Here is a 23,481-nt window from a genome sequence, read left to right as displayed (position 1 = left end):
ACATGAATATTATGTAGGACACAGTCAACAAAACATTTTGTTTTTCAAATGTGATCACACATTACTCATGTAATCATGTGTGAAAAGCATCAGTTTCATGAATGTACATAGTCATAATCACATGTTTTATTTTAATACATTTTATGATACAGAAATCATCATTATGAAACATTTCAAGCAAGCCTGAATAATGTAGACAGTCATAAGAAATTCTTGTTTTATACATCAAGTGAAAGAATAAATGCAGAGTAAAAATGTTTATAATAAAAATCTATTCAAATATGTATAAATTTAATCAAACCAAGCAGAAGAAAAGAAAAATAAATTGAATGTATTGCAGAATTAGCAAAGCGAAAATCTTTAAACACAGAGCTTATATCTGAACTAACTGTTAGATTATTGGTATAAACGGTGTAAAAGTCCTCCTCTGTCATGTGACCACATTGCAGTTCTCCATCATGCCCACATCAGTCACATTGCCTTTACTTTGAAATAAAACCCTGTGCAACAGAAAATTAGACTTTATTTCAACACGACTGCTTTCAAGTTAAGCCATTAATAGTATTTGCACATATATTTAGTGTAATTTGTGGACAGCAACATTATAAAGGTAAACATGATAGCAATGATGGAGGCTCTTTACCTGTCTCTTGATGACGTACAGGATGAATAAGCCGTATGCAATGCTCTTGCCAATGAACATGCCATAGGCCAGCATAGTTACATTCGCTGATTTAATATATTTTTCTAAAATCAGACAAAAGTGGAAAAAATTGAAATGTAAATGTAATATTTTCAAAAGCATTTGAAATAATGCATGTATTTAAATAAAGAGCAGCATTTTAGCTTGTCTCAATATTGGATGTAGAGTATGCCATGAATTGCAGTAAAATATCTTACCGACTAATTCCTCACCACCAACTTGAAACAAACAAACAAACAAACAAAATTGTAAACATGTTAGTCTTAAGACTATATAATAATAATAATAATAATAATAATAATAATAATAATAATAATAATACGTTTTGGTCCTGTTAAGGAGTCACTGTGTTCTGTGTAGTTTTTCTCATTGAAGAAACTGACAGTACAGGTGAACGTTTTGCCTTTAGTCCACTCATCTTTGTAATTGATGTTCAGTCTGCTGGAGATGCTGTAGAATTTTGTTTCATCATTTTGGATGGCAGCTTCGTCTGTGCTCACATCAGTGGTACGTTTATCTCCATCAACAGACCAGGACACAGACACATGGTCAGGATAAAATTTTTCAGCCACACAAACCAGTGTGACGTTTGTCTTTGTACACACTTCATTCTCTGAAACATCTAGCACCTTGACAGCTGGCTCTGTGATTTGAATGTTTTTGTCTGAAAATACAAAAAATTTAACATTTGTGGTTGTCAGTATAAAGGTTTATGGTTTAAGACATAAATATTATTAAGTTCCAGCATTATGGTTATGACATTTGCACTCACTTTGACTAACACAATTTTTTTCACAGTAAATACAAGCCTAGGATCAATGAGGCAATTTGCATATGTTGTAATTTACCAAGAAAATCTTGCAAACTCTCAATATTGATGTTGATGATGAATGTTTAAAATAAAAAGCAATTTATCAACAATATGAAGACAAGTTTTTTGTGAGAATACACATTTTGCACATTTTGTATACAGTATAACAAGAAATATACTTGAATAAACACAAAAAGTGTAGAATTGAAAATATGGTAATACACCAGTAAGAAAAAAATGGTTATGAATGTGAAATGTGCTTTATAGATGTGATGTGTCACATACTGACTAAAAGAGCTGTTGATTTGAAATAAACAAATTTGTCCACTACCTCCTTTGTCCAGTAGTATAGTATACTCAATTACGTAAACAAAAATATGAGACAAATATACTGACTGATACGGTCACGGTTTATGGCCATTTAGGTGATGTTATCTGCTCTGTGTTTATAAAAACCTACATGCCCCAGTATGAAAAATTACTAATCACAGCATTTTTAAAGGCTTTGGTCGGACATGCTTTTGTTTTGTCCACTTTTTAATAGTTATTTATGAATATTCTTAATAAACAAAAAAGTGATTATTATTATTATAATTTTTTTTGCACCTTATAATAAATACTGTCTGCATTATAACTAATCTAATCTTTAGTTTTGTATTTCAATCTGGTTCTTTTTCTTACACCTTTTATTTCCACAATTATTCACAAATACATCTACACATTGGAATATCAGCATTTCCATATTTAATATGCTGCAATCAAATAGCCTCCTACGATACAAACAAAGAAACCAAGAAGTATGAAGTATCAAGAACTTTTATCACCTTTTTTATGGTTCCTGCCTGAAATTGCTTTTTTTGCAGTTTATTTATACTAAAGAAGGTGTCTGTTCAGAATCGTTTTATTTAAGGGAATATAATACAATATGCTGTTCATACAGACACAACTAAAAATTCTGACAGAAAAATAATTATAATATTAGAACTGATTTAAAAAAAAAACAACAGTTCATATCTAAATAATCCTCTCCATAGTTGAAATATGGAGACAGCTTTACATCAAGCTAATATTTTGAAATGGTTATACAAAACGTCAAAATAAATGTATTAAAAAGCATAAAATACAGTAAGGCATGTCCTATGTTCTCTGTAGTAGTAAATGCTGAAACTGTGAGAGATGAGTTACATCAAATAGGATAGGCGTTGATATGGACATTATTGCCCCAAACAATGCACTGTTTAACCTAAAAATAACAACTTTACAAATTCATAATAAAGAATTACATTGATTATTGCTACTTCTCTAATTAAAGCTAGCCGAATAAAAATATGTAGATGATAAAAATCACCTAATGAACAATGCGTTATGTTTTTTGATGCATTGTACTTTTTTTTGGATTATCATCTGATGTAACAGTTGAACCTAACTGACTCCTTGGCAGGAAACCACAAGCAATTTTCTACGAAACTACAATGCTCTTGAAAGTCTTCTGTACAAACTCTCTTAAACAAATCTTCTAGCATAACTGCCTTCAAGCTTTTACATATATTATGCATTTATTATAGACATTGATAAACAGAGCTTAGTTCTCAGGTATTGTGTGCATTACATACAAAAAAAAAAGAACATTTACAGTGATTTTTGGTCATTGTTGTACTACTACTATTTTACAGATTTAACTTACTGGTTCAGGTATTTACCATCTTCTCTGACATAACATAAAGGTGTCTAAAAGTTATTGCAATGTTTGAATCAAACAGATAAGCTTTACCTTACCAAGAACAGTGAGTTTGGTTCCTTGGCCAAAGTGTGCAGGCTGGTTGTTCACATTGAATTTCAGTAAGACTAAAATAACCTGATGCTCATAGATTCTTAGACCTAGTAGTCTATTTTATCCATCTACACTACTCTTTAATCCAAATGGTTCTTTAAAATAGTACCACTAAAGTGCCTTAAATAATTCAATTAATCATCCTATAAAGTATGATATAAAAACGTTAATTCACAAAATGCCTGATTCCAACATATTCATTCCTTACAGAATGCTGTAAAAGTTAGTATTAGTATAAAGTAGTATAAAGTATTAACAACAACAAAAAAAACCCTAATGTTGAAAGGTACTATTTTTAAAAAATAATAGTGAATTTCTCACCTATTACTGTGAGTCTGGTGCCACTGCCAAAGTATGCTGGGTTGTTGTAGTTCACACTGATATCATGCTATAGATAAAACCTGCACTAGCCTCATGATCTGCTACATGCCAGCAATCAGGATTTTAAAGGGCAGTTAATTTGTACTTGTAGCAGTTTGTACTTGTTTACTTGTAGAAATACAGTTAGAAGAGAGGCAAAAAAGTTTGCACTGAAACTACAACAGACTGTATTGAATCACAACATCAGTTTTTCAGATGTAAAGAATTACAAATCAATATCACATCATTATACAATCCATTAGGGATCACCAGAGTTGAGTGGTTAGCATAGTAAACAGTGATTAGTAGATATTAGTAGCATGATATTCTTACCAAGGACTGTTAACTTGGTCCCTCCACCAAAGTAAGCTTGAAGGCTCCCAGAGACACAGCATACACTAATAGCTCACTAACGAATTCAACCAGGTATTGTGTTCCAAATACTCCAATCAACTATTTGCCTATTGTTTATTTATTTTAGTGCATCATCAATCTTTTTTGCCACTGATGTCTATTATTCATTCCTCATCTATCCAAAAGGAGACCAGAATGTCTTTTATTATCATGTTTCATCTACATAGTCATTATGTATTAATATCTAAGTTAAGCAAATAATCCCTTTCAAGAAACCCCAGAAATATTTAAATCACTGATTTAAACTTTCTCACCTCTTACTGTAAGTTTAGTTCCACTGCCAAAGTATGCTTGATTGTAGCCTGTCACACTGACACTAAGCAACTAAAAAACCCTTACACATTTTGGCAAAACAAATAAAGCTTTCCTATTACAAAATTAAAATAAAATATGTCATAATTTTTTTTTCCTTACCTAAAACAGTGAGTTTGGTGCCTGTTCCAAAATATGCTTGCAAACTAGACCACAGAGTTTCAAAGCTGTATCTTTAACATCTACACTTTGCTTAGTTTTGCACTTAAACATACAACAAACTTGCTATGTACTTCTTGCACACTTAAAGTTTTATTAGCTCAAGACATTCATAGAGAGAACTGATATTTCTAACCAAGAATGGTAAGTTAGCATCAAACTGCCCAAGAGCAATTACAATTACGAATTCAACAATAGAATAAAACAGAAAGCTTACCTAGAACTGTGAGTTTAGTCCCCTGGCCAAAGTGTGCAGGCTGAGTGTTCACAATGAACAGCAGTAACATTAAAACAGCCTGTAGAACTTAGGCTTGAATGGATACCAACTCTGAACTATTTACACTTTTTCTACAGAACCTTTACTATAACATTTCCCTCACAAATCAAATAAAACATTAATTAAGGAAGAAATCATATTTTCTCACCTAGAACTGTGAGTTTAGTTCCACTGCCAAAGTATGCAGGATCTGTCGTCGTCACACTGACACTGAGCTACTGAAAAACCTCCACTCTTTTTGTGCATAACGAATGTGAACCTCAATGTAGCTCTACTATTATATAACTACATCATTTCTAAGCTCTTAAGATGACATTTAGTATAAATATGAGCATTTTTTTATTACCTAAAACAGTGAGTTTGGTGCCTTCTCCAAAATATGCTTGCGAACCAAAGCACAGAGATTTAAAGCTGTATCTTTAATGTCTGTGCTTCAGCTTGAAGGATTACTCTCGATATTGCAGTATTATTAACATCTGACATTTGAATTAAACCAATTATAGTTCAAGCACCTTTAGTCTAGTAAATCTAAAGAAAAGATTCATATTTCTTACCAAGAACCGTTAGTTTTGTCCCGTCACCAAAGTAAGCTGGATTGTTAAGCACGACGTGAACACTTATGAAAGAAACTTCTAGAACAAACTAGCCTGAGCTTTTTTAATTAACAAAACCTTTTAGATTTGCCCTGTTTTCCAAAATGCATTAAAGGTTCCCAACACACAAAATTTACAACATTATATAGTTGATTAGAAACATGATATTTCTTACCAAGAACTGTTAACCTGGTCCCTTCACCAAAGTGAGCTTCACGGCCCCCAGAGGCACAGCGTACTAACGCACTAATGAAATTATCTATCCATCATGTCCTAGTTACTCTGTACAATCCATCATTTAACTAATGCTTGATTATTCTTCACATGCATACTCACTTTAACCTGCAAGCTAATGGCATCTCTATCTAATTAAAGAGGACAGACATTCTTTTTAACGATACATTTTGTTTAGCAAATCAGACAAGATCTATTAGAATTATTTTAAAGCTTTTTTAAGAAACAAAATTAAAGAGTAACCATGCTTTTTAAAAGAGTTATTGAATCTTTCTCACCTATTACTGTAAGCTTAGTTCCACTTCCAAACACAGCAGGATAGGTGCCTGTCACACTGATCTTAAGCTACTGAAAAACTCCTGAAGGACTCATTATTTTTTCAGTGCCCTAAATAAATTGTACTAAATGAACAGTATATCTTTGCTTCTTTCCACAGATCAGAAAAACTAAACACTTTTTTTTATATTAAATAACAATCACAATTAACTAGTAACATGATATTTCTTACCAAGGACTGTTAACTTGGTTCCTCCACCGAAATGAGCTGGATTGCCCTGAGAGGCACAGCGTACAAGCTCACTAATGAAATCGACTATCACGTGCCTATGAAATCAACCATCATGTACCAAAAAGCTATTGTTTTTCTAGTGTTTGCTTATTTTTGTGAACATCATGTGTATTTTTTTTTTTTAGAAAGTTTGCCACATTTATACACATAGCTGGCCTAAACAAGATCTATCTTCAGAATAGCTGATTAATTATAGATTTAAAAAGTCCACTTCAAATGAACAACCTTCTTCAGAAACACAATGAATGGACTAAGAGAGACTGCATCTGTTATATATCATACTTTAAGCATATATAATAAGCTTTCTCACCTCTGACTGTCAGTTTGGTTCCACTACCAAAGTAAGCAGGATAGTTGCCTGTCACACTGACACTCAGCTACTGAAAAACTCCGTAAGGACTGAATATTTTTTCTATTTTCTCAAAAGGCACTACCATCTGTATATCCTTCCTTCCTTTTACAGCAAAGTTAAACACATGCTAAGATTAAAGAGTAATTGCAACTGATTATTAGTGATATTATATTTCTTACCAAGAACTGTTAACTTGGTTCCTCCACCGAAGTAAGCTTGTTGACCGGCTCCAGTGGCACAGCATACAAGCTCACTAATGAAATTACCATCCATCATCTGCCTGTTGCTTAATTTCTTTTGTGCAGCACATGTACATCATGTGTATTTCTTATCAAATCTATTTAGGAGCTCATTGCCCTTATAACTGCTTTTCTAAACATGTCCCACAACTGAATAACTCTTCCAAAAAACATTGAATCCTATATATTATATACATATATCTTGCTTTAAAAATATATAATTAAGCTTTCTCACCTCTGACTGTCAGTTTAGTTCCACTGCCAAAGTAAGCTCGGTCGTTGCTATCACACTGATACACTGCTACTGAAAATCTCCTTAAGGACTGATTTTTTTCTACGACCTACTCTTTTTTGTTACTCTTTTTTAGCAAAGCTACACACTGATAAAATTACAGAGTTATTGCAGATGACTTGTAACATATTTCTTACCAACAACTGTTAATTTGGTTCCTCCACCAAAGTAAGCTTGACTGGTTCCAGAGGCACAGTGTACAAGCTAACTAATGAAATTATCCAACCATCATGTGGCAAAAAGAAACCCATCATCTGCCTACTGCTTAAATTCTTTTGTGCATCACATGTATATCAGGTATATACAATATATATATTTATAAGAAGTTTATCAAATCTATACAGAATCTTTCTCCCTATAATAACCTTCATGAACATGATACACAAATGAATAAACTTTTCCTAGACACATTATACCTTGTCTAAATGAAACTGCATTCTTAATATATCATGCTTAAAAAATATATATAATTAAGCTTTCTCACCTCTGACTGTCAGTTTAGTTCCACTGCCAAAGTAAGCAGGATCGTAGTTATCACGCTGACACTAAGCTAATGAAAAACGTCTACTTACGACTATAGTGCTTTAGATTGTACTATCATTTTTGATACTGGAGCAAAATTTTAACACAAATAATTTATATTACCAGCAAAGAAAAACCTTTTATAACTTTGTATCTAAGATTGTTCTATAGGAAACTTTACTCATGCTTTTATCAAGTTTAATAAAAATTCTCTGACTGTGAGTTTAGTTCCACTGCCAACGAATGCAGGATTGTTCATCACATTTACACATTTACTTAGAAAATGTTCACAATGTGCAGATTTTTTTTGACCTTCAATCTAGCCATGTTGACATACAGTAAGCACACACAATATCGACCTTTTGATTGGATTTTTTTCTTACCTAAAACGGTGAGTTTGGTGCCTGTTCCAAAATGTGCTTCTGAATATGAGCACATAGGTTCATGGCTGTATCTTAAACATCTACATCTCAATCAATTATTGTCCTTTCACCAAAGTAACTGGATTTCCATATGACTAAATGAACTTAAATACAGAAAATGTACAGTCTACATGGATTGCTTGATTAGACTTATTCCTTAAAGAGTTCATTTATATGGTATAAACCTGTTGCTTCCTTTAGTAAGAAATGCTATAATCTTTTCAAACAAAAAACACAAGCAATACTTACCAAGAACGGTCAGCTTTGTTCCGCTGCCGAAATAGGCTTCATAATTGGCACAGTATTTGGTTGTCATGTCAAAAAGTGTCTTGATTCAAGCTCTAATGACTATTTATTTAATTCCAGTTATGCAAACGATTAGAAAAGTAGAGTTTTATTTTTTCTTCACATATTTTCAAAGAACTTAAGTATATTCTTACCTAAAACTGTGAGTTTTGTTCCATCTCCAAAGTATGCTGGCTCATTGTAGGTCACAGCCTGATTGCATTAACTCATTTCCCTGATCTCTTTAATGCTATCAAGTCAACCTGAGCTGATGAAATTTTTCAAATAAATAGTAGCCTTGACTCTAACTAAAATCCTGACTGCTACAGTTTTAAGACAAAAACTTTCTTACCTAAAACTGTGAGTTTTGTTCCATCTCCAAAGTACGCTTGGTCACGGTTATCACGGTATGATTGTGCGAACAAATTTTTCTGATCTCTAATGCTACATAGTTGTTTGTACTTTGCCTCAAGTTTCTATATAGTAATAATATAAAATAACATATCTTGGTTTCTGCTAAAGCTGTAAATGTAAAACATTGAAAACTTACTCTTTTAATGGAATGGTCTTCAAACTTTAAGACAAATCAACATTTTTCTGCAGTGTCTAAAAGTTGAACACTTTAGGTTTCTGACTGGCAATGCAATTTTACATTTTCAGATGGGTCATAATTACAAGTTCAAAACATTCTTACCTAAAACTGTTAATTTTGTTCCATCTCCAAAGTATGCTTGATAACCGCTGTCACAGTATGATTGCGTGAACAAATTTCCCAGATCTCTCTAATGCTAATACTGTCGACTTAGCCTGACAAAGTTTCTCACACATTCGCTTTGTATTTGAAGGTTTCTAGCTTGAATCGACAGCTCCAAAGGTTTAGACAGCACTTTAGATAAAAACTACATACAGTAGACTTGATCCACTAGCACAGAAATGGTCACAAATCATTTCATTAAATCTTAACATTTAGAATAATTAAGTATTTTTATTACCATTATTACCATTATTACCAACAGTAATTGTAATTTCAGGAACAAAACATTCTTACCTAAAACAGTGAGTTTCGTTCCAGTTCCAAAGTGTGCTGGATTGGCATTGGCACAGTACTGTACACTTGTGCAAACAAATTTCCTAGCAATTTCTTTCCTTAACTCTCTGAATATATACTATATGAACACTTAATTTTTACTAAGTGCTCCTATGGCTAACTGAAATAGTACATTATATAGAGAAGATTACTGATAACTTGATAATAGCCACTGGCAAGGCAGATTCTTCACCCATTATAGCAAAGCTAAGAGGTTTTCTTTGGTATTTAATGCATGTATGTGCATTAACTAAGCAATGGTGACAATCACAAGGCCAAAACGTTCTTACCTAAAACTGTGAGTTTTGTTCCAGTTCCAAAGTATGCTTGATAGGCGTTGGCACAGTACACTTGTGCAAACAAATTTCTTAGATCTGTCTAACGCACGTTTTAACAACCTGGCCTAATTCCATTTATAATCCTGCTTATGGCTGATGTGGCTCAGTAAAAATACATTTTAGATTTAAAAATGCATAAACATAGACCTGAACAATATAGTCACAATTTATATATAAAAATTTGAATCTAGTGGACTTACCTAAAACAGTCAGTTTTGTTCCATCTCCAAAGTATGCTTGAGTTCCAGTGTCACATTGTAAAGTAGTGCTTCAAAATATGCATCAAGTCCTATGTAGTAATCCATGCCAAAATGTAAAACATGAAAAAATCCAAAATAAATCCAGAATAATTTTCAATTTTAAAACACGTTGGTGCAAAGTTATAAGTGATGGCTTGTTACAAAAATTATAAAAAGCTGTGATGCAACAATGTGCATTTCCAAAATGACAAAAATAAAAAATAAAATCATCAGTAATGAATAAAAATAAATGAAAGCAACATATTGAAAATAATACAGAGTCCTGAGGTTTGATTGATGTTAAATAAAGCACATATTCCTGCTCTCGGATCGACTGACACTAGCAGTAAATACAGGGAGGTTTTTGTACGGCGGCTCTATGGAAATGTATCATCGTGGCCCCCTGTCCCCACGGTGTTAAAGCATTGAACAAAAACAAAAGTGTGTTTTCTGCCTCTCACCCCTACCCCTCCCGCACCTCACTTTATCGTTATTTCTCATCAGTCACTTTGCACACTATTATAATTTTGTCAGGTGTTTAAACAAGCAGTGTAATCTAAACTGAATGTTGCTATTTGTGAGTACCAAGAAATCGAGCAGGTGCTCTGTATCCAAAAAAAAAAAATCTTCCTGTGTCATAGCCCACACACCCACCCCCTCATGTAACCTTAACAAAGTATGACTTATTGCAGGAACTGCTACCTTCATTGTAGCTACACCAGGAGATGGAGACACAGAAGACTTATATTACAAACATTCATTTACTAACAGATGCTGAAAAAGCTGTGAAATATTGACAACATGCCGTGGTTTGCATAAGTATACACCTGTTGGACTTGGATAACAAACATGGAACACGTTATGGACATAATTGGGATTTTTGTCCTGAGCATGCCTGCTATGCATATGTTATGCAGGCTTGGGAGAAACTATTCTAGTGCAATATTTAATATTACTACAAGAGCTTTGCAACACAGTCAGCAAATTGCAAAATTATAAATTTGCTTATATTTTTTGAGCATTATCATTTCATCAAACAAATTTTTATCTCTACAACTTGATTCTGCATATCATGTAAACTCTCATCTCTACCCTCATGGGCCACCCCACTGCCTCTACTTAAATGCTAAAAAATAACTAGAACAAAACACAAATATGGAAGCTGTTATTTCTTTATACATTAATCAGTTGCTGTCAGAAGTCACATAATTAGTTGAATAGAGTTATCAGGTCTGCAAACAAGCTTAAGCTTCAATACAGTCTTCGTATGAATAAACCTGCTCCCAGGGGCATACGGGAGGAGAATATCACGCATGTGCTATGGGTTGGAGATGTGTCTTAAGAAAACTCTGAATCCTGAACATCTAACGAAGTAAACACAATCACAATGTAGCTGGACCACAAATATTAGCAAAAATATAAGTGCACAAAAAAAGTTTTTTTTATTTTTTATTTTTTAAGATTTCCTTTCTTAATCCCCTCCTTCCTTTCCCATCCCTTTCCCCTGCTTCACGGTGCTATCAGAGTTTTCATTATTATCACCACCTGTTAAAAGCCCCAAGATATATTAGAAAACAACAAAACAAACAGAATACTGAAGACCAAGGAGCTATTACAACAAACCCCAGACAAAAAAACTTACTTCTAGTAAAGCATCTGTAGGATTTTTAAAAACAGGTTTGTGTCTAAGTTAAGAAAAATCAGGTAATATTCCTCATATTCTATACATAGATTGATTTTCTCAGCAGTGACTTCAGATTATTAACATCACTTTATATTACAGCTCCAAAATTCACTGAGTCGAGATTTTCTGTACTGTCAAGAATGCCTGTTTTAAATATAAGCAGTTGCCTTTGTAAACACTGACGACATATAAACTTAAATCGTCACTTAACTAACCAAGGTGAAAAGTGTCAGGATGGGTTAGCTGTATTGGTTAGAGACAGTAGCAGTGAGGAAAAGACATGAGGCAGAGATGGAGGTAGCAGAGATGAGGATGTTGAGGTTCGCTTTAGGAGTGGCGAGGATGGACAGGATTAGGAACGAGAACATCAGAGGGTCAGGTTGGCTGTTTTGGTGACAAGGTCAGAGAGATTAGATTGAGATGGTTTGGACATGTACAGAGGAGGGAGATGGTTATATTGGTAGAAGGATGTTGGAGATGTTGGAGAGCTACCAGGTAAGAGGTCAAGAGGATGGCCAAAGAGGAGATATATGGATGTGTTAAAGAGGACATGAAGTTAATTGGTGTGATAGTAGAGGATGCAGAGGATAGAGTTAAGTGGAAACAGATGATTCGCTGTGGCGACCCCTAACGGGAAAAGCCAAAAGTAAAAGAAGATAACAAGAGCACAGTATAAATGTATCATAATGTGTCACGTTGCTTCCTACATCAGTTAACATGTAGCAGTCTACAAACACGGCCACCATCTGCAACTCCCAAACCACAGAGCAGTCTACAAACATGGCCACTAATGATTACAGTACCCTACAGCCAGCACAAGCTCTCTCATGTTCACATTCACCTTCATTCTTTTTGCACACAATTGGATTCAGTTCCACGTTCACTGCAATTGTATATAGTATAAAACTCACTTCACGCTCAGTCGTTGTGTTTATAGTTATGAATACTGTATGTTTCTTGCTCCTGTTTCCTGGTTTATGGCTTTGTTTTGTTTCTATGTAACGCTGTTTGCATAATTAATAGTTAACAAGACATTAATACTTAATTATTATGATTTTAATGGCTATTTATATATAATTCACTTGGCTGTCGATGTGTAAATATATATACTTTTATAAACAAAAATTATTACAATATAGTTTTATTTATATATGGTTTATGGTTTGATTATAATAAATATATGGTGTTTTTACCCTATGTGAAAAGTTCTCTATTATAAATTTGCATTATTTCTCAACCCTGTGTCTACTGTATACAGTGTAACTGCAATTAACAGCAATATTATAATTTAAGATTTTTCTTATATTCTAAGAAACTATTAAATTTAGAACATGCGATTCAATTAGCTAATGTAATTTTTTTGCTGTAGTTTACTGTAAATCTTGCTTATTTCCTCATTTCATCCTGCAGAGGTCAGCATATGATCTGTAATCCACTTCATAGCTCTGTAATTACATCAACGTTCTCTTAGTACCCACATAGACATCTTACAGTAAAATCAGTTAGGATTTTATAGCCATCAGTTCAGCCACCATTTCATTAATTATGTTGATTATATTTCTTGTAATTACAGGATGTTTATTTCTACCAGGCTGTGCTGTAAAATAAAGAAAGAAAATAGAAAAATATAGAAAATAAACTGCTTTAATTCCATACATCAGCTGCATGCTGTGACTCTTCAGTGGTGTCAATGCTGAGGTTATTGCTCGTGTGTGTGGCTCAGTTAAAACACTGTGCTACTGGATGCACAGAAGTACACAGCTGAATCATCCACTTCTAGTTCCTTTAGCTGCAGGGATGAGTGCATAACCTCAGTACGGATCATAGAGTATTTACTCTTGTTAAATGGTTCAACTGTTTGAGAAATATCTTTCCCTAAAGACGTAGTGATCAGGTCCATTTCACCCAAACTTCTCTGCCTGTACCAGTACATGTAGTAATGGGTGGCGTCATCATGCTGACATTTAATTTCCACTGATTCACCAGCTTTCTTTAAAAGTACAGTTGGATTTTGACTAATTTTTACTCCATGTAAAGATCCTGTGAGGGGAAAGAATACAATTTCAGTTACATCCACTTAAATCATGATTCAAAATTCTTTTAATACAGATCTTGCAACTTTGTCCTTAATTCAGAAATGTCATACTTGCAATGATGAGCAAGGCAAACCCGACACACACCAGCTCCATGAGATGCAGAGGGTAACTGATTGCTGGGCTGTTTCTCTGCTTCGCTTTCACAATTTAGCAGTTCTTATCAACAACAGGAAATGACATCACTAATCTGTTGAAAACACACAGCAGTGGATCTTCATTCATGATTAGTCATATATTTCATATTCTCTATATCTCTGTATATACACAGCGTATACATACATTATATCTAATGTCAGTGGCATTTTAAATGCACAAGATACATTTTTATATTAATTTCATAATCATAATAATCATATATCTTACACACAATGCATAAAATCATTGATATGGAGTTTATTTTAAATACAGCAAATAATGATTTATAAGTTATAAATTGGAGAAAAAATGGAAAAAGGATAACAGAAATACATTTTAATGAAGTCCAAATGTGCACAAAGGGTTCTGTAATAAATACAGGCTTTTTATAGGTTAATAAATAATAAAATGCAGTTCTTGCAGTATTTATAAAGTAATTTCATATTCTTACAATGTTTTCAGTGTTTGGTTATTTATATGACAATTAGACAGACTTTCACTGGTTCCCTGTTCAGGGTTGTCACAGAGGATCATCCGTTAATACATATTTATGCATAACAGATATTATACATATGTTATACATATGCCGGATGCCTTTCCTGACGCAACCCTACTATTTTGTCCAGGCTTGGGACCAGCACTGAGAGATAACCCATTAGTGGCTGGGTTGGTTTCCTGCTTGGGAAACAAATCTGGCCCCAGCAATGACAGCTGAGCATCCTGCCACTGTAGGGACTACTAACAAACTTTAAATTACACTTTAATTTCATATCAAAAGCCTCACAAATGTAGATACAAAGCCAACAAATTAATGCTACTGTCAGGACTCTGCCCGGACTTTGGCCATGTGCTTTTTGTTTATGTTTCTTGTTCACGTGTCAGCCCCACCCTTGTCTCTTCCTGCCTATTTCTGCACACCTGTTCCTCATGTTTCTGATTGTCTTGTCTATTTATTTGATCCGCGTTGCCTTGTGCAGGGCGGAATCCTCTGTTGTCTTTGTCTGGTTCGTCTTTGTCCTGTTTCGTGTTTTTTTAAAGTTAATAAATCCTGTTTCTGTTAAGCTGTCCTGCATTTGGGTCCGTTTTTACCCCCGCGTCTCTGATAGCTACTCATTACTAATTCTAGCTGATTGAGAAATTTGCCACTTGGAAGTTGAAACAAGAGCAACTAGAGACCTGACATTTAGAAACGGCATGAAGTTCCTGATTAAAATGTCTTTACAATTCATCATCATCAGGTGAGGTTTCTTGTAAGACTAAACTCAACTTTTGCTTCACTGTGTCTGGCAGCACAGTAATAAATGGCACTGTCCTGCAGCGTCAACGGCGAAATGTTCAAGCTGAACTTATTCTCAGCTTTCTTTAGGACAACGTTCATTTTCTTTGTGGCCTGTTCATACTCCATCATCAGGAACTCAAATGGTGCACCGTAATACATTTGCTTGTACCACTGCATAGTGTAGCTGCTCATGCTAAACTTTGCCTCTATAGCACAGTGAAAGGAAACGGCACTCCCAGCAATAGCCATCACTGAGGAGTTTTCCTGGAGCAATTGTACAGCCGAAGCCTCACCTATGCAAAAAAGAGTGAATTTTATTTAACAGAAAATTATATATATATATATATATTGAAAATACAAATCAGTATTAAATTTGTCTAAAATTCAGTTCTGTACTTGTTAGGCAGTTAAAAATACAAAATAAGAAATAACTTGCACACACGCACAAGTGCCCAGAAGCAGCAACACCAGCATGCCCAGTGAGAACATTTTCATCAGCTCTTCACTCCTTTTCTCTAAAAATCCTTAGCACAGAGACACCCAAGAAGCAGAGTCACACACTCAGGTACTGCATGGATGAAGAGGAGGTGGCTTAGACATTTAGACATGATACTGATCTGACTATGTTCATAAAGGAATATTCATTTCAGCCTATTTATGTTGTGTACTCGATTGTAAAATCTGTCTCAACACCACTTGATAAATCCCTTTCTTAGAATGAACTAGGACAGAGAATGTGAATCTTTAGTGCACTGTAGATGATACCAATAGCAATAGCATGTGCAATATTATCTTAATTCTCAATCACCTTCTTTGTACATTTTTGTATGTAGTATATTCCATTTCTTTTTATTTCTCTTCTGAACCAGTCTCTGGCAAAATAATTTCCTTTGTGATTATCTTTATAGTTCTATTTTATCTTTATGTCTTTAATCACACTTAATTTGAATTAATCATGTATTTTATCATAGTATACCTTGGTTCGATGGTCTGTTTCTCTGTTTTAACATATTTGTTAAGTTATAATATTATCTGCATTAATTTGATAGATATGCGATGGGTTGGCACTCCGTCCAGGGTGAATCCTGCTTTGATGCCCGATGACGCCTGAGATAGGCACAGGCTCCCCGTGACCCGAGGTAGTTCGGATAAGCGGTTGAAGATGAATGAATGAATGAATGAATTTGATAGATACCTTCACATAGGCTTTTATAACATATTCCTAAACATTATACATTATAAATCCTTCATAATATAATGTTGGAAGATTTAATAAAGGCTTAACTGGGTGAAGAATGAAAAGCAGACTAAACTCATGTTATGATGAAACCCATAAGGTGACATTTGAGGTTTCTGTAGTTTAAAGTGTACAAAAACAAATGCAAAACTGATAACTACTTTAAAGTGAAGGTATGAAACTCACTATATTGACACAATAATATATATTACAACATCAAGTCTAGAAACCTCTCTATTTAATGCCATTCTGAGGCTAGGGTCAAATATTTAGTCAAGTTTATATTGCATTTTAGAGAGAATACGTATATATTTTCAGGATCAGAATTCTCCCTCTAGTGGTAAGAAATAGATACCACACAATTATACAGTAAAAAGCATTTTTAAGGTAAACACACCGTTGTAATATAAAGGATACATATGTAAAGTAGGATACAATAAAATGCAACAAGTATGATGTTAGGTGAGGCAACAGACAGATTAGGATGAAAAAACAAACAAACACAATGGCTAGTCTGACCCATGACAGGTGGCAGCCAGGAAGTCAGGTATATAGTCTGGAAATTGATGCACTGAAAATGAAACAAGAAAGAAATTTTAGAGGTTATCTAACTAGTTAAAGATTATAAATCTCTAGTAGAAGATGCTATAGAATCAAAAAGTTTAGCACATACAATAGAGGCCAGTGGAAATACACAGATCATGGAGATTTAAGTCTTTAATACTACCAACTAATCCACAGCCTTTACAATTTACACAGATTTGTACACAGACAAAACATGCAAGGAAAAGGACCCAAAATAGCAATTAAAACTATTGTAGATGCTGTAATAATCATCAGTGTACAGTAGCTCATTGTCAACATTTCCTTATAAAACACCAGATGGTAATAAAAACCTCATCAGATTAAACAAAAACCTCAGGTTGAAACAGATGCTGCATTTGTGTTTCAGTGTATTTGAGGTTTTAGTAATGTGTTTGTTGGAATATACAGCACCGTGCTAACTGGCTGCACAGTAATAAACAGCAGAGTCTGACTGGAGGAGCTTAGAGATGGTCAGACTTCCTTCAGTCGTGGTTTTTCTGCTCAGTGTGAATCGATCTTTAAATCCATCCTCGAAGTTTGGTTTACCTGTAGCAGTATTAGTATATCCAATCAGTGCCATGACTGTGCGGCTGCTTTGCTGATACCATAACATTACTTGTAAGTTACTGTCATCATGGCTGCACTGGATTGTTACACTGCCTGTTTCATTGGCTAAAAGCGATGAGATCTGTTGAACATTTACACAGTTGGACCTCCCTGCTAAGAAAAAAGGGGAAAAATGTAAAAATTGTTACTTTAATTTAAAATCACTGGAAGTCAATGAACGTATTTTCAACATATGTCTTACCAAAGAACAAAATAAACAACACAAAAAGCACATAAGTGGCAACCATTTTTCTGTTAGAGAGAGAGTGAGAAAATTCAGACTTCATATTGTTTTGTAGCAGTCATGCCTTTATACATCATAGGGCGGAGCATGCTACATTTCCACAAATAACCCATGAATCTCTCTAAAAACAAACTTTTTCATTTTTAAAATTTTTTTTTTTTTTTTTAGCACTTTGGCAGAAATACACGAATCCATTTTTACAGGTAAAAGCACTGGCATTATGGCAGGTATTTTCTTAACTAATAATATTAGTTCTCTGTGGCAATAGGTATACATACATACATACATACATACATACATACATACATACATACATACATACATTTTATTCATTTATAATCTCATGTTATTATTGATCCTTCAGTTATGTAACATTTTTTACTAGATTAATTATGATGCTGTTTATATAAATGAAATCTGGTTACTTTCACACAATATAAATATTTGAACATTTTAACAAAATTATTGTTATTTTAGTCATTTCCCACAGTTTATTGGAGTTGAAAGTTTATAATCCATAGGCAGATGTTCATCTTTAATTTGAGAGTAGAGTTTTATGGTACACTTCCATATTGTGGTCCCACACTTTTTACAGGACGTACTAACCTAATCATATATGAAATAGAGGGTTTTCATTCTTGTGAAATCACTGAATGCTTTGCAGTCAGTGATGGTCTGGAACTCATAGACATCACCAGCCAAAGGGTTTCCTCCATGGTGTTGCACTGCCAAACATTAACTGCAGTTCCTGTTTGTTCTTGATGTTTTCCCTTCTGTTTCGTCTTCAGCAATCGCATGTTCAGCTGGATCAGGTGACTGACTTGGTCATTGTAGTCCACTTCTTTGCCTTAGAAAATGCTGGGTTGTGTCTGTTTCAAAGTGTACTTTGGGTGATTGCCCATCTGTAGTGAGAATTTTCTACCTCATCTTCCACAGTTGGATTCTGTGGTCATTCAGATATTTTGATGTTCTTGAGTTCACTTCTTTCTTTTTATGAATATACTACAGTTGATTTAGCCACAGCTGATGGTTTTCTTATCTCTCAGATGGTTTTATATTTGATTATGTGGCTTGTTGCTGGCTTGATTTATTGGTAGTAACAGTTCTCTGGACATCATGCTGTTCAATAATTATCCCGTATTTTGTATTCTTTGAAATGATTTGTTTCTCATATGTAGCTTTTATTATATATTATATGATTCTATTCAGGATGTTCTCTTTATTTTGGGATACATGACCCAATGAGAAAATACTACTACTACTAGTAATAATAATAACACAATTCCTTGCAACAAAACTGAATAATTAAAAAAAAGATTAGAAATTTCATAAATACAAATCCATTAGATTCCAACAAATCCATGGTTTAGCTTTGGTACAGATACCGAAACATTGTACTATAACATTCCTGTTGAATGGAAGTCTAATGCAAATAAAAAATATTAAAAAACAGGTATAATTATTATTTGAATTAAAGAAAAAAGTTACTCAAGATCAGCTTTGAAATAAAACCATGGACATTTTCTGAATGAATACAAATAGCTGTTAAGAGCAACAGTTAGATCAAAACCTAAAATAATCATAGTGGGGTTAAGTCACAATATCCATATAAATTAACATAAAGTAATTTAAACCTCATCAGATAACAAACCAATGGTGTCTAATATTTTAGTAAGTCGGGTCTGTAAATATGCAGCACAGTACACAGTGGTCCAAAATTATATCCAATCAGTGCCATAACTGTGCTACTTTTTTGCTGATACCACAACATTACTGGTAAGTTGCTAGCATCATGGCTACAGTTACAGTAATTGTAACATGCCTTGTTTCACTGACTAGAACTAATGAAGCCTTATAAGAATACTTATAAGATCATTTTAATATACTAAAGTCAATGTGATTAAATAATACGTAATAATTTTTTAGACATCCTACCAAAAAGCAATATGAAGAAAACACAGTGTCCATGAATACCATACATCCTTCTGATACACAGCCTGAGTGAATCTGACATTATAGAGTATTTACATTTCCTTTACACTATTAGAAGTGGGTGGGGTATGATGATGTGATAAAGTCAACATTTAAATCAGGATTTTCTGAAAAAGCAAAAAAGATAAATAGCTTCAGATCTCTGAATAGTTATAGATTTAAAATAGGTATTTATGTATTTTCTTATAGAGAACTATTGTCATTAATAGGCAGTTAATTCAAATGTAGCTTACTGTAGTTAAAGAGAGAGCGAGAGAGAGAGAGCGAGAGAGAGCGAGAGAGAGAGTTTCAGTGTTCTATTCTTAAGAAACATCTCCCCCTGTTGACCCAAAACTTTATTAATCCTTAGAGATCTATAACTAAACCTCAAGATATATGAAAATCCAGTCTTTATGGTAGGCCCGATTTGAACCACAACAACTCACCCGAACTCTCACTTTGTTTTTAATTGCCATGCAAGAAGGGTGGTGTTTACTTTGTGACAGAAGGAAAAAATAATTTTTAGTTGCTGATTCAGAAAATCATTTGCATTTTATTTTCAATTATTTTACTCTGGATTAGAGTTTAAATGTTTTTCTGCTGAACGTGATTCGAGCATGTTCGAGCATGTTCGTGTGTTGCGTAACTCAAAGGACACTTGACTACAGATATTTTACGAGCCTGTTTATATCAGCACTCTGTCCACACTTCCTGGTTTGCTACACTACTTCCAGGCCGGCAGCCATCTTGGATTTTCACTTCCAGGGCGGTGGCCATTTTAGGTGTTAGGCACTATATATGGATGCTGCTTTCATGTGGTTCCGTGCCAGATGGTCTTCTCAGCTTGCCCTGTGCACTGTGATTCATCCAGCATTGTTCCTGTTCTGCCCTGCCTGGTTAGACTCTGTTTGTTTCTGGTTTCTGTGTTTTAACAAGGATGAGCTTGCCATTCGTAAACTACCTTCTGAACTGGACGATCTGATCACACTGGCTACTTGCATTGACTGACGTATCCAAGAGCGCTGCTCCGAAAGGGTTCCCCACCACTCATGGTATCCCAGTGCTCGTCCTCCCACTCCATGCTCCCCACCGAGTTCTTCATTACAAGGGACAGTTCCTGGAGGTTTCCCATTCAGGCCATGGAAATCGGCCAGTGACACCTTTCGCCCACAGAAAAGGAGAGACGGTGTTCCCAGGGATTTTGCCTCTACTGCGGGGTGGTTTGACACATGGCTGCTTCATGTCCAGCAAAAGGCAGGGCACGCCGTTAAAGGAAGGGCCAGTGGATGGCCACATCTTACATAAGGTCTCACATCGAACAGAACCTGTATTCCTGATGGTTGCCGAACATCACCACAAGTGGATAACATTCCTGATAATTCCACTGCCACAAGCGCCCATTATGCTGGGATTCCTCTGGCTTCAGAAACACAATCCCCACCTGGACTGGACCAGTGGCTGCATCTTGGATTGGGAACACACTGCCACATTCACTGCTCAACTGGAAACCACAGACTCAGCATCAAGTCACTGAGGAACCATCACCAGACCTCAGTTCTGTGCCTCCGGACTACCATGATCTGGAAGTTGTCTTCAGCAAGACCAGAGCCTGTGTCCTCCCTCATCATCGGCCTTACGACTGTGCCATTGACCTCTTGCCTGGAACTATTCCCCCTGTGGCCATTTTACAGTACATCCAGGATTCTCTCAAGGCTGGCATTATTCGTCCCTCTTCATCTCCAGCGGTGGCAGGGTTTTTCTTTGTGGGGAAAAAGGATGGTTCGCTCCACCCTTGTACTGATTACAGAGGGCTTAACATCCTTACCATTAAGAATTGGTACCCCCTGCCTCTCTTGACCTCTGCCTTTGCACTACTCCAGCTATTAGTTTCACAAAATTGGACTTAAGTAATGCCTAACACCTTATCTGTATTCGGGAGGGAGACGAGTGGAAGACAGCTTTGAATACCCTTTCAGGTCACTATGAATATCTGGTCATTCCGTTTGGCCTGACCAATGCGCCGGCAGTCTTGCAGGCCTGTGATGTCCTGTGAGCCCTTCTTAACAAGTTTGTCTTTCGTTTACTTGGATGTTATTCTGATATTTTCCCGCTCCTTGGAGGAACACAGAAACCATATTTGAGTCCTGCTCCAATGCCTCCTTGAGAATCATCTGTATGTGAAAGCTGAGAAATTTGAATTCCACACCATCAGTACCACCTTTTTGGGCTTCATTCTCTCGCCCGGTAGCATTCAGATGGACTCCAACCCGGTTAAGGCAGTTGCTTCTAGGAGCAACTGCCTAGAACTGCCTACCCGGTTGCTTCTAGGAGCTATGCCTGGTGGGCCAATCGCAAGCGCCGTCCAGCACCCACCTAATTGTGTTGGTCAGAGGGTTTGGCTATCCACCAGGGACCTGCTGCTTAAGGTTGCATGCAGGAAACTTGCCCCATGCTTTGTTGGGCCTTTTCCCACCTCCAAGGTGCTCAATCCAGTGGTGGTCAGACTCAAGCTTCCCAGAGTCCTATGTATTCACCCTAGCTTCCAGGTCTACAGACTCAAGCCAGTTCAAGCCTGTTCGCTGGTTCCCTCCACCCGCCCGATACATTGATGGGGGCCCTACTTACACTGTTTGCTGGCTCCTGCGTTCCAGACGTCGCGGTAGGGGATTACAGTATCTGGTTGACTGGGAGGGTTAAGGTCTGGAGGAGTGCTCCTGGGTTCCGGCACGCCACATTTTGGATGCTGACCTCGTGACCATCGTGACCATCCTGACCAGCCAGGAGGGATTTCATGAGACGCTTCGTGGAGGGAGGGGTACTGTCAGCACACATAAGGTAAATAAAAAGAAAGAAATAAAAGTATAAGATCTGCTGGTTTATTCTTCATAAGCTCTTCTGATCATGCCATAGTTTGGTTATCAGCACCTACAATTTAAACTGAGGTTTGAGGTTTTAGCAAGGCAGTTGTGTACGTGTGGAGCACTGTGCTTACTTGCTGCACAGTAATAAACAGCAGAATCTGACAGCTGGATATTAGAGATAGTCAGGCTTCCTTCAGTCATGCCCTTTCTGCTCATTGTGAACTGATTTTTAAATGCATCCTCATAGTTTGGACTCCCGGTTTCTCTATAGATATAACCGATTAAACTCATGTCAGTGATGTTTTTTTGCTGATACCATAACATAGTAAACATGTTAGTGTCATCATGTCTACACTCAATAACTACATCCTGTTTTTAATTGACTAGCATTGACGCCTTCTGTTGAAAATTGATACACTTTACACTCCCTGTTGAAAAAAAAAACAACAACAGAAAGAGTTGTCAAACTTCAATAAGATTCCAAATCAAAAAGTCAATGTGATGTGAACATTTGGAAAATATCCTACCTACAATCAAAATGAAGAACACACAGAGTTCACAAGAACCATCCATCCTTATGAGGCACAACTTTTACATTGACATGAGTCTTTATACTAATACAGAGGGGAGGGGTGTGTTCAGCTTCCACATTTAAACCAGGAAATCCTTCAAAAGCATTAATGTTGAGTTCTCTCACAAAATTATAGGAATACAACTGATTTTTTTGTTAAAATGAGTCGTTCAA

At 35.5% G+C, this 23,481-nt stretch overlaps 1 gene segment (V, D, J or C); it reads right to left on the bottom strand.

Moving 5' to 3' along the window:
* Nucleotides 1-108: 108 nt before the first annotated feature.
* Nucleotides 109-15,748, bottom strand: LOC132852188 (T-cell receptor beta-2 chain C region-like). The segment is given in 7 exon segments: nt 109-500; nt 644-747; nt 901-921; nt 1,026-1,367; nt 6,794-6,841; nt 15,232-15,525; nt 15,679-15,748. Coding segments are annotated over 7 exon segments (876 nt in total).
* Nucleotides 15,749-23,481: the final 7,733 nt, after the last annotated feature.

Source organism: Tachysurus vachellii, chromosome 10, assembly GCF_030014155.1.
Source record: "Tachysurus vachellii isolate PV-2020 chromosome 10, HZAU_Pvac_v1, whole genome shotgun sequence".
Lineage (NCBI taxonomy): Eukaryota > Metazoa > Chordata > Actinopteri > Siluriformes > Bagridae > Tachysurus > Tachysurus vachellii.
The sequence above is the reverse complement of the archived record's forward strand: the minus strand, read 5'-3'. Positions and strand labels throughout refer to the sequence as shown.